This window comes from Phalacrocorax aristotelis, chromosome 2, assembly GCF_949628215.1.
Source record: "Phalacrocorax aristotelis chromosome 2, bGulAri2.1, whole genome shotgun sequence".
In the NCBI taxonomy this organism is placed as follows: Eukaryota; Metazoa; Chordata; class Aves; order Suliformes; family Phalacrocoracidae; genus Phalacrocorax; species Phalacrocorax aristotelis.
The window spans coordinates 257,674-268,671 of NC_134277.1; the positions used below are offsets into that span (position 1 = coordinate 257,674).

Consider the following 10,998-nt stretch of genomic DNA (forward strand, 5'->3'; position numbering starts at 1 on the left):
CTGAGCTTGAGCAGAGCGAGAGGGATTTGAAAAAAAAACCCAAAAATTGGAAAGAAAGAAGGAGAGGGGAGGGCGCTGCCGGCTTTTCTCTCCGTAGGAGCCATGAGGATGCCCTCGCTGCCGGCTCCGGAGGAGCGGGACGTCGAGCGTGGCTGGATGGATCCCGGAGGCACCGGTTTTACCGTCCTGCCGCGAAATGGGGAGCGGGACAAAGGGAAGGGGCCGCGAAGGGGGGATCGGCCCAGGCGAGCCTCCGGCATCGCCGCATCCCAGCCAGATCCAGGCGAGCTCCCACCACGGCACCACGCCAAGGAAAACACCGGCAACCCGATCCCTTCCCCGCCGCGGCGGGGGCCCGGTGTTTATCCTGGAGGCGAAGCCGGCCGAGCCGGGGGCCCCGAGCCGAGGTGACGGCCGATCCCCTCATCCTCCCGCTTTCCCCGCGGCCGCATGGCGCTGGTGCTGGGAGCCGTGCTGCTGGCGGCGGGCGCCGCGGTCCCGCCGGGGCTGCCGGCTCCCCGCGACCTGGCTCGGTCGGTGCTGGAGACCCACGGGCAGGAGCTGCGGCTGCTCAAGCTGCTGGGAGTTGCCAGGACGGTAGGAGCGGGGTGGGCGATGCGGTGGGTGCAGCCGGGCACCCCCGGCTTGGGCACCCACCCCGGCACGGACCCCTTTCCCCCACCGGTGCTGAGGAGCCACCGACAGCTCCATCCTTTCCCCCCCCCCCCCACCGGCAGACGTTCGACTGGGGCACCCATTTCAGCATCAACTTCACCGCCCGCCAGCCCGCCTGCCCCAAAACCCTCGCCGACCGCCGCGGCGCCGGCTGCCAAACCCGGCCGGGCAGGGTAAGTGCGGGACCGGGTCCCCCCGAAACGCGGAGCGGGGACAGAAGGGTGTCCCCGAGGTGCTCAGGGTCGCTACGTCCCCCAGGTACAGCGGTGCACGGCCCAGGTCTCCGTCTTCGCCTTCCTGCCCGACGTGCCGCTGTCGATGGTGGAGTGTGGCCGGGAGTCGGTGAGGGCTTGGGGTCCCCCGTCCTCGGGGGGGAGCCAGCGGTGGGGACGTGCATCCCCCCACCACTTTGGGGGTGTTTTTTGGCCGTGGGGTGAAGCCTACCCTCATTTCTCCCCCCAGCAGCCCGGCAGCAGCACCCAGCCCCGCTCCCCCGGCACCCTGCGAGCCTTCGGCACCAGCCCTGGTCGCCCATCATCATCCTCGCAGCCACCCCCACGACCTCGGCCACCTGCCGCCGCTTCCCTCCCGGGGACACCCCGTGGCCCCCTGACCCCTGCGGGGCTGGAATAAAGATCTTTTGGGGTCATACGTGTGCGAGTGTGGGGGTGACACAGGTTGGGGGCGGGGGGCACCCCCCAGCATTGGGCAACAGGGATGGGGCAAGCCTGGGGTTGTGCAAGCCGGGGGGGGCACCAACCCAATACGAGCGACATTCCCGGTGTCACCACAATCCCTGCGGGTCCCTGCGCCGCCCTGTCCCCCCCTGCACCCCGCCGGGGAGCGGGGACAGTCCCCAGGGGCTCACGGTCCCACAGACACCCCCAACCCCAGACGAGGGGCTCCGAGGGCTGGGGACACCCCACGAGCGGGGCCGTGTCCCCGAGGGGGACCACACGTGCCACCGCCTGCCTGCGGGACACGCTCGGGACCCCCCAACCCCGTGTCTCCCCCCAAAAAAACTGCCACTCTGTGGGCTGGGGCCAGGCGTTTCCGGGGGGGGCAGCCGAGCCCCGGGGCGGGTTCCCCAACCTCCTGGCGGGGATAAAAGGGGCCGCGGGGGGTGGCGGTGGGGGACAAGGATGCCGAGCTCCTGGGTGCTGGTGCTGGCGGTGCTGGGGGGGGCCTGTGCCCTCCCCGCCCCGGCCCCCCTCGCCTACACCCAGGCGCTGGCCCAGGCCGTCGACTCCTTCAACCAGCGCCCCGAGGTGCAGAACGTCTTCAGGCTGCTCAGCGCCGACCCCGAGCCCAACCCGGTGAGTGCCACCCCACTCGTGACACCCCCACCCGCTCGTGACACCCCCCACCCACCCACCCACTCGTCACCCCACAGGGCGTCGACCTGAGCACGCTGCGGGGACTCAACTTCAGCATGATGGAGACGGAGTGCACCCCGAGCATCCGGGTGAACCCCGACGACTGCGACTTCAAGGAGAATGGGGTGAGGATGAGGATGAGGAAGGGGGGGAACAGACACCAGGGGGGTCCTGGGTGTCCTCACCCGGCGTCCCCAGCGTGATGCTGAGTGTCCCCCCACCTTCCCAGGTCATCAAGGAGTGCTGGGGGCCGGTGCAGTTCCTGCAGACCTCCCCCGAGATCGATCTGCGCTGCACTGACGCCTCAAACGACGTGAGTTGGGGGGGCAGCACCCACTCCCAGCACCCACTGACCGCGTATGGGGGCACCCATCGGTGGGGTTTCGGGGTGCCAGCACTGATGTCCTTCCTCCTGCTCTGCATCTTGGGGGTTTACCGCCCCCAAAAGGGACCCTCCCAATGTCTCTGTCCCACCGAGATGGCTCCAGCCCGTGGGTGGTAGAGGGTGGGTTGGGGGGATCCTGGGCCACCCACAGGGTGCTGGGTGCAGGGTCCTGGGTCTTGCAAGGGGAGCAGGGACCCAGGTGTGGGGTCCCAGGTGTGGTTCCCGGGTACAGGGACTTGGGTGCTGGGAGCAGGGGCCTGGGTGCAGGGTGGTGGCTGCAGGGAATTTGGTGTGGGGTCCTGGCTGTGGGGTCCTGGCTGTGGGGACGTGGGTGCAGGGTGCTGGGTGCAGGCTCCTGAGCGTGGGGTCCCTGCTGTGGGTTCCTGGGTGTGGAATGCTGAGTGTGGGGTCCTGGGTGGGATCCCGGGTATGGATTCTTGGGTGTGGGATTCCAGGTGCAGGTGCAGGGTGCCGGGTGTGGGGTCCCGGGTGTGGGATCCCCAGTGTGGGCTCCTGGGTGTGGGGTCCCGGGTGTGGACTCTTGGGTGCAGGATCCCGGGTACAGGGTGCTGTGTCCCAGCTGTGGAAGGCTGGGTGCTGGGTCCCAGGTGTGGGGTCCCAGCCGTGGGGTCCCGAGCAGCCCCCGCCCACCCCAGTGACCCCGTTGTCCCTCTGGCAGCCGGTTCTCATCCAGCGGGGCCGGTTCGGGCGGTTCCTGGGCAGGATCCGACGCTTTCGGCCCAAGATCAGTATCCACATCCAAGCCAGCGGCTCCCTGCGCCTGGGCTGAACGAATAAAGGGGCCGTGACGGCCGCTGTGCGTGAGCCGGGCTCCTCGCTGCCTCCGGGGTGCAGGGACGGGGGGGAAACTGAGGCACGCGGGGAGGGGGCGCGGGCAGGAGCCAGGTGGGCTCCTCTCCCCTCGTCACTTGCCGTCTCTGTGTGCAGCCCCCGTACCCCAGCACATCCCCGATGTCCCCACCGTGAGGATCAAGGGCTTGGTCCCGAGGGAACGGGGGGGGCCGGCGTTGGGGACAGGGCCTGACTTTGCTCTGGGGAGCCCCCCAGGGGACCAACCCTCCCCCCCCCCCCCAAAAGAAGCCATTCACATCCCACCCCCCCATCGTCCCCACGGCGTCATTGTCCCCACGGCGTCATCGTCCCCCTGGCATTTTGTCCCCCCAAAACTGGTGGTGATGGCATGGGGGGTTGGCACCGGGGCTGTGTGCCCCCCTCCCAGGGAGGGCACAGAGGAGGGATGGGGTGGGGGGTTTCAGCTCCCACGAGACACACACCCCCCCCCCCAGGTGCACCCTTGCCCCAGGTGTTCGAGGCATCGACCTTGGCCACGTCACTGGGGCCGTCACCAGCAGTTTGGGACGGGGATGTTGGGACACGGGGACAGGGTGTGGGGGGACCCCCCATGACCTGAAAGCGGCCACCCCGGGGTGGTGGATGCAGCCCCATCTCCGGGGGCCCTGTGGGGCCCTGGGGATGTCCCTTCCTGTCCCCACCTGTGCCCTCCCACCCTCCCCCCATCCCCTCCCATCATCTCCCGTCCCCCCTGTCCCCTGCGATGGGCCAATGGTCCCAAGGGGTTCTGCCCCCCCTGCCATGGGGTCCCCCGCGCCTGGCACAGGCTCCCAGGGGACCCTCCGGTCCCCAAAGTGGGACAGTGGGGGGCTCAGTCCCAGGGCTGCGAGCCCCCGCATGAGGCCAGTGCCAGGATGAGGCCCCAGGGAGCTGGCGGTGTCCGATCCAGGGGGGTGACCCTGCTCCCCCCACCCCAGGACTCTCCCCCATCAGCATCACCCCACCCCCCCAATCACCCACCCCATTTCTCCGAGCACGTTCCAGCGGGGTGACAACAGCAGGAAAAGGCAGAGCGGGGCTGGGAAGCAGCTTTATTTGGGGAGGTGGGTGTCATAGGGGGGTCCCTGAGATGGCAGCACCTCAAGGAGGGGGGGAGTCTCACTTCCCCTTGATGGCCTTAAAGATGTTGATGGCGGTGGCCACCGTCTTGATGGCCACCCTCAGCAGCGGCCAGAAGCGCTTGACACGGACGGGCTGCGGGGAGAGGAGGCGTCATGGGGTGTGGGGGACCACGGGAACCCCCCCAGTTCCTCCCCTCCAGGCCCTGGGGTTGCCCCCACCCCCAGCCCTGGGCTCCCCCAACTCACATCCACGGTGGAATCCACGCAGGTGATGTCGAGCACGGGGTGGCCGCCACGCTGGGGCACGGGCACGGGCGCGGAGCAGTCCTTGATGACCTGCAGAGAGCCGGGGGGGGGCTGATTGCGGGGACACAGAGTCGGGGCGGGGCACCGTCCCCAGGCTGGGGACCCCACGGCAGGTGGGTGACCCCCCCTCCATGACCCCCCCCCAAGGCTCTCACCCCGTCATCCTTGAACTCGCAGCTGTCGGGGCGGGCGCCGGAGCGCACCGAGCATCGCGTCTCCATGATGGTGAAGTTGAGGCGCTGCAGGGAGCTGAGCTGGACGTCCTGCAGGGACGGGCACGGGCACGGGGATGGTGGCACCCGCCAGGGAGAGATGCCACCCATCACTGCGTGCCTGGACCCAACGTGGGGAGAGCATCCCCCTGCATCCCACCCCAAAACCTTCCACTGTGCGTTGGCTCTGGGACCTCCCCCATGTCCCCACGGGGACCCGGCGGTGTCCCCAGGGCGGTGGCACTCACCGGGTTGGGCTCGGGGTCGGCGCTGAGCAGCCTGAAGACGTTCTGCACCTCGGGGCGCTGGTTGAAGGAGTCGACGGCCTGGGCCAGCGCCTGGGTGTAGGCGAGGGGGGCCGGGGCGGGGAGGGCACAGGCCCCCCCCAGCACCGCCAGCACCAGCACCCAGGAGCTCGGCATCCTTGTCCCCCACCGCCACCCCCCGCGGCCCCTTTTATCCCCGCCAGGAGGTTGGGGAACCCGCCCCGGGGCTCGGCTGCCCCCCCCGGAAACGCCTGGCCCCAGCCCACAGAGTGGCAGTTTTTTTGGGGGGAGACACGGGGTTGGGGGGTCCCGAGCGTGTCCCGCAGGCAGGCGGTGGCACGTCTGGTCCCCCTCGGGGACACGGCCCCGCTCGTGGGGTGTCCCCAGCCCTCGGAGCCCCTCGTCTGGGGTTGGGGGTGTCTGTGGGACCGTGAGCCCCTGGGGACTGTCCCCGCTCCCCGGCGGGGCGCAGGGGGGGACAGGGCGGCGCAGGGACCCGCAGGGTGACACCAGGAGTGTTGCAGGGACATTTATTGCAAGCAGAGTGCCCGGGTGGGGGCCAAATGGTCGGGGGGACATGGCGATGGCGGTGCCCACTCAAGCTTTGGGTTTTTTGAGGTTGAGCTTGTCGCGGATCCAGATCTTGCTGCACTGGAAGAAGCCCCTGAAACGCTCCCGGAGCCTGCCAAAAAAGTCCCTGATCTTGGATTTCCGCGTACGGCCGAGCTGGGAGGAGAAGCAGCAGTGTCAAACCTTGGGGTTTTGGAGGGGGTGGGGTGTCTTGGTGACCCCCCTCCTGGGGACGTGCCACCCCCAAGGCAGCCGGGGAGGGGAGCGGGGTGACACGGTGGGGTCGGTGCCATTTTGGGCACCTTCTTACCGTGGTGGGCACCTTCTCACAGGAGAGCTCGACCACGGGCTGCTGCTGCTCGAGGAAGACGGAGCCCTGGCACCAACTCACCGGCTGTGGGGAAGCAGAGGGAGAGATGGGAAAGTTGCAACCGAAGGGAGCCCCAAAACCCACCCCCCCCCCAGTGCCTCAGTTTCCCCATGGGCTGCTCCCCAACCCCCCGTCGGGGTCGATGCTGGACAGGGGATGAAGCCTCACCGCGAGCCAGCGGCTCCTGCAGGCGGCGTTGGCCATCCCCGGCGCCCGGCACAAGGTCTCCTCAACGGTGAAGCTCAGCTCCTGCCGGCGTTGCAGGTCTCCGGTCTGGGAGAGGGGACAGGATCCGTCAGGGACCCACGGCACCGCTGTCCCCAGCGCCCAGCCCCCCAAAAAGTGGGATCCAGCCCTGAGAGGGGCCACATCCAGCCTGGAGATGGGGCAAACCCAGCCCCAAAACGGGTCAGACGGAGCCCTGGGAAGGGCCCGGTGCGTCTCCCGGGATGGAGGAGCTCCGCACTCACCCAGCCGGGCTGGGGGTGGGCCTCCTGGAGCTGCAGGACGTAGGGACTGACGGCCCTGGCGTTGAGCAGCTCCACGGCTGCCGAGACAACATCCTCATAGCTCACGACCCAAACCCCCGCCGGGGTCGGCAGGAAGGATCCATCCAAGCCTGGCGTGGATTCATCCGGCTCCGGCGTGGTGGCTCTGGCCAGCCCCAGCAGCAGGAGGAACAGCAGCACCGCTCGGCACGGCCTCATCCTGCCTCCTGCCACCCGCCGTGCTGCGGAGCCCCTTTTATGGGCGCTGCCGTGGACGTGCCGGCGGCACCTTCACGGGCGTTCCCCAACATTGATGCTTCCCCCTCATGCTTCCAGGAAATACCCAGTGGGCTGAATCTGGCCGGGAGCCGAGTCCGTCCCCGTTTGGCCCCCAGGCCACCGGAATGGCTGTCCCAGGCCCCGCGACGGGTGCTGCCGGCCACCTCCGGGGCTCAGCAGAAGGAAGGCCACAGGGTTTGGGGTCTCCCTGCCACAGGAGTCCCTGTGGGAGGACACCGCATCCCCAGGGAGGGTGACAGCGAGGACACGGGTGGAATTTAGTCACAACATGGCCACGGAGGTGGTCCGGGTACCACCAACCACCGTGCCAGGGCGGGGAGACCACCAAAGAGCCAGCCTGGGTCGGATGGGGATGTAGGGTGACACCACGTTGGGTTTCTCATCCCCCCTGTCCTCCCACGGGTCTGGGTAAAGAGGCCACCCTGCCTCGTGGCTGGGGCTTTCCAGCCCCCGGAGGTGTTTTATGGTTGGGCGGAGCAGCAGAGACATCTGTCCTTCACGGCAAACAAGCTGGGTTTGACCAAACACCAGCCTCGGAAGTGTTCACCCTCTCTGAGGCCAAGCAGGAACATCCAGGAGGACATCGAGGCACCCTGCCCAGAAGATGACCCCCTGTTCAACCCCTGTCAGCACTGCAGTGCGCAGTGAGGGGAAGCCCAAAGCCACCCAACAGGTTCGGAGCTCCTGGCCGGTGAAGACCATCAAGTACGTTCTCCCAGAGGCCCATAAATCAAGCACGGACAAGCTGGCCCAGGTCAGAACTGGTGGAAAGTCCCCATGGACGGATGCCATCAATCACAGACCCGTAGGACAGCCCAGGTTGGCCCTGGAAAGATCCAGGTCCAACCTTCCATGGAGAAGAGACCCAAATGGGATTATCTCACTCCCTATCCAGGTTCATCTTGAGAACTTCCAGCAACAGGGACTCCACCACGTCCCCAGGGACATTCTTCCAGTGACTAACTGGTCTCACTGTACAACCTAAGTTGAGATGAAACCTCTCCTGGTGCAACTTGTGCCCATCATCCCATGTCTTCTCCATGTGGCTCCTTGTGAGGAGAAAGCTTCCACCCTTGGAGTACTGGCCTACCGTGATGTGGTCCTCCCCAAGCCTTATCCTCTCTGTGGAGAAGAGACCCAAATCTTGCAGTCCTTCCTCCTAAAGCCAGTTCTCCAGCCCCGTGATCTTTATCCTGGCCATATTTGGGACCTCCTCCAGCCCCTTGACCATTGTCCTGGGCCTCCTTGGGACCTTCTCTCCATCATTTACCAGCAGCCCTGGTTAACAGGGGAGGTCCCAGATGACTGGAGGCTTGCCGATGTGACGCCCGTCTACAAGAAGGGCCGGAACGAGGATCTGGGGAGCTACAGGCCTGTCAGCCTGACCTCAGTACTGGGGAAGGTCATGGAGCAGCTCATCTTGAGTGAGCTCACCAGGCATGTGCAGGACAACCAGGGGCTCGGGCCCAGCCAGCACGGCTTCATGAGAGGCAGGTCCTGCCTGACCAGCCTCGTCTCCTTCTGTGACCAGGGACCCGCCTGGTGGGTGAGGGAAAGGCTGCAGGTGTGTCTGCCTGGGCTCCAGCAAAGCCTTCGACACTGTCTCCCACAGCACCCTCCTAGAGACGCTGGCGGCTCAGGCTTGGGCGGGTGGGCTCTTCCCCGGGTAAAAACTGGCTGGGCCGAGCCCAGAGAGTTGTGGGGAGCGGAGCTAAACCCAGCTGGCGGCCGGTCACGAGTGGGGTTCCCCAGGGCTCGGTGTCGGGGTGAGTCTTGTTTAATGTCTTCATCTGTGATCTGGACGAGGGGATCGAGGGCGCCCTCAGTGAGTTTGCAGGTGACACCAACCTGGGTGGGAGCATTGATCTGCTGGAGGGCAGGGAGGCTCTGCAGAGGGACCTGCACAGGCTGCATCGATGGGCCGAGGCCAGTTGTGTGAGGTTTAACAAGGCCCAGGGCCGGGTCCTGCCCTTGGGTCACACCAACCCCAGGCATCGCCCCAGGCCCGGGGCAGAGGGGCTGGGAAGTGCCCGGCGGAGAAGGCCCTGGGGGTGCTGGCTGACAGCCGGCTGGGCATGAGCCAGCAGTGCCCGGGTGGCCAAGGAGGCCACCAGCCCCCGGGCTTGTGTCAGCCCTGGTGTGGCCAGCAGGAGCCGGGCAGGGATGGGGCCCCTGTGCTCGGCCCTGGGGAGGCCCCACCTCGAATGCTGGGCTCAGGTTTGGGCCCCTCGGGACAAGAAGGGCCTGGAGGGGCTGGAGCGTGTCCAGAGAAGGGCAGCGGGGCTGGGGCAGGGTCTGGAGCACAAGTGTGCTGGGGGGCGGCTGAGGGGGCTGGGGGGGTTTAGCCTGGAGAAGAGGGGGCTGAGGGGAGCCCTTCTCGCTCTCTGCAGCTGCCTGAGAGGGGCTGGAGTGAGGGGGGGGCTGGTCTCTGCTCCCAAGTCACCAGGGACAGGGCGAGAGGGAACGGCCTCAGGCTGCGCCAGGGGAGGTTTAGGTTGGGTGTGAGGGAAATGCCTTCCCTGCCAGAGGGGTCAGGGGTTGGCACAGGCTGCCCAGAGAGGTGGGGGAGTCACCGTGCCTGGGGGGGTTCAAACACCGTGCAGACGTGGCACTTGGGGACGTGGTTTAGGAGGCCTGGGGGTGTTGGGTTGGGGGTTGGACTTGATGATCCTTGAGGTCTTTTCCAACCTTAATGATCCTGTGATTCTAGGACTCTAGTCTATGATTCTCCAGTCTGTTTGCATCCTTAACTGTGGGGACCAGAACTGGCCACACCACTCTAGGGGCTGCCTGAAGGATGGATTCCTGAGCGAGGCCACCGAGGAGCCACCAAGGAGAGGGCTGCACTGGATCTCCCTCTTAACAAGGACAAACTGGTTGGAGATGAGGTCAAGGGCAGCCTTGGCTCCAGTGGCCATGAGATGGCGGAGCTCAAGTTCCTGAGAGGAGGGAAAGCAGGATCCCCACCCCAGACACTTCCAGACAGCAGAATCTGGCATCTTCAGGAACCAATTGGAAGGATCCTGTGGGATACAGCCCCGGAGAGGAGAGGGGGACTAAGAGAGCTGGTTGAACTCCAAGGATCATCTTCTCTAAGCCAAACAACGTGTCATCCCAATGGGCAGGAGACAGAGAGGTGGCCGGAGGTCTGCACAGATGAGGAAGGAGCTCCTGACTGGGCTCAGGACATGGGTGGAAGCAGCGAGAGGTGATGCGGGAGAAAGACGCAGACACTGCCGAGGTGCAGGGTTGGGTTTGAGGAAGCCAAAGCCCACCAGGGGCTGTATCCAACCAGAAGACGGCCAGGAGCCACCAGCACGGGCTGAAAACGAGCTCAACGGCCACGTCCAGAGGTTGGCAATGGGCAGCATGAGGTGCAGAGGCCAGTCACCAGTAGCCTTCCCCAGAGCTCCATACTGGGGCCAGAACTGTTCCACAGCTTCATCGATGATGGCGATGGTGGGGCACGAGCGTACCTGCAGCAGGTGTGTAGGTGACACCCAACTGGGAGGAGCGGTTGGTGCATCGGAGGATTGTGCTGCTGACCAGAGGGGCCTCAAGAGGCTGGAGATGAGCCAGCAGGAACCTCCCAGGGTTCAGCGAGGAGAAGAGCCACATCTGGCACCAGAGGAGGAACAACCCCAGGCACCAGGACATGCTGAGGGTCACCCAGAGAAGGTCCTGGGGGTCTCGGTGGGCACCGAGGTGGCCGTAAGGCAGCTCAGCAGTTGGGAGCTCACAGGAGGTGTGGGGGCTCCAGTCTTGGAGATACCCAAAACTCAGCAGGAGGTGGCCCCGGGCACCCTGCTGCGGCTGAGCCGGCTCTTGGCAGGGCCCCGCCACGCTGCTGCAGCTGGAGACGAGCTTTTGGGGGAGACAAACTTGCTACAAATGCTTCAGTTCTTCCAAATTCCCTCCAAATTCTCCAGTTTTTCCAAATGCTTTCCAAATTCATCAATGATGCAGAAAATTGGATTTGGGTGGAACGCCCAGCACTGGGGGGCCTCGCAGGCCTCCTGCCCCTCTGCAGCATAACGCCGAGGTGATGAAAGTCAGCTGCCTTTTATCGGAACCAAAAGCCTTCCGGCTGCCAGAAGGGAACGTCCAGCCGAGCAG

The 10,998-nt window shown here is 66.1% G+C and overlaps 3 protein-coding genes across 4 annotated transcripts; 1 reads left to right on the top strand and 2 right to left on the bottom strand.

Moving 5' to 3' along the window:
- LOC142053855 (cathelicidin-2-like) lies at nt 1–3,255 on the top strand. 2 transcript variants are annotated; one of them, XM_075086097.1, is made up of 7 exons: nt 1–597; nt 738–848; nt 934–1,017; nt 1,138–1,991; nt 2,069–2,176; nt 2,281–2,364; nt 3,116–3,255. In XM_075086097.1, the coding sequence occupies exons 4-7, from the start codon at nt 1,818–1,820 to the stop codon at nt 3,224–3,226; spliced, it is 477 nt and encodes a 158-aa protein (XP_074942198.1). In that variant the 5' UTR covers nt 1–597; nt 738–848; nt 934–1,017; nt 1,138–1,817; the 3' UTR covers nt 3,227–3,255. The 2 variants fall into 2 exon arrangements, with proteins under 2 accessions (XP_074942198.1, XP_074942199.1); XM_075086098.1 differs by lacking the exons at nt 2,069–2,176; nt 2,281–2,364; nt 3,116–3,255 and having other exon boundaries at nt 342–597; nt 1,141–1,326.
- Nucleotides 3,256–4,340: 1,085 nt separating this feature from the next.
- Nucleotides 4,341–5,745, bottom strand: LOC142052259 (cathelicidin-3-like). Its single transcript, XM_075082002.1, has 4 exons — nt 5,137–5,745; nt 4,832–4,939; nt 4,617–4,706; nt 4,341–4,503 (listed from the first exon to the last, which is right to left on the bottom strand). Exons 1-4 carry the CDS (start codon nt 5,731–5,733, stop codon nt 4,408–4,410), a joined length of 891 nt encoding a protein of 296 aa, XP_074938103.1. The 5' UTR covers nt 5,734–5,745; the 3' UTR covers nt 4,341–4,407.
- LOC142052258 (cathelicidin-B1-like) lies at nt 5,745–9,239 on the bottom strand. Its single transcript, XM_075082001.1, has 4 exons — nt 6,565–9,239; nt 6,263–6,367; nt 6,035–6,118; nt 5,745–5,880 (listed from the first exon to the last, which is right to left on the bottom strand). The coding sequence occupies exons 1-4, from the start codon at nt 6,799–6,801 to the stop codon at nt 5,752–5,754; spliced, it is 555 nt and encodes a 184-aa protein (XP_074938102.1). The 5' UTR covers nt 6,802–9,239; the 3' UTR covers nt 5,745–5,751.
- Between the last annotated feature and the right edge of the window lie 1,759 nt (nt 9,240–10,998).

Bases quoted from the DNA above. Each gene is read 5' to 3' on its own strand.
- LOC142053855 (XM_075086098.1), top strand. From the start codon at position 451: ATGGCGCTGGTGCTGGGAGCCGTGCTGCTGGCGGCGGGCGCCGCGGTC. The intron at 849-933 runs GTAAGTGCGGGA...TACGTCCCCCAG, and splicing joins GCCAAACCCGGCCGGGCAGG to GTACAGCGGTGCACGGCCCA. The intron at 1,018-1,140 runs GTGAGGGCTTGG...TCCCCCCAGCAG, and splicing joins TGGAGTGTGGCCGGGAGTCG to CCCGGCAGCAGCACCCAGCC.
- LOC142052259 (XM_075082002.1), bottom strand. From the start codon at position 5,733: ATGTCCCCCCGACCATTTGGCCCCCACCCGGGCACTCTGCTTGCAATA. The intron at 4,940-5,136 runs GTGAGTGCCACC...CCGTCCCTGCAG, and splicing joins CCGACCCCGAGCCCAACCCG to GACGTCCAGCTCAGCTCCCT. The intron at 4,707-4,831 runs GTGAGAGCCTTG...GGCTCTCTGCAG, and splicing joins GCGAGTTCAAGGATGACGGG to GTCATCAAGGACTGCTCCGC.
- LOC142052258 (XM_075082001.1), bottom strand. From the start codon at position 6,801: ATGAGGCCGTGCCGAGCGGTGCTGCTGTTCCTCCTGCTGCTGGGGCTG. The intron at 6,368-6,564 runs GTGAGTGCGGAG...CCCCTCTCCCAG, and splicing joins CCCACCCCCAGCCCGGCTGG to ACCGGAGACCTGCAACGCCG. The intron at 5,881-6,034 runs GTAAGAAGGTGC...TTCTCCTCCCAG, and splicing joins GTGAGAAGGTGCCCACCACG to CTCGGCCGTACGCGGAAATC.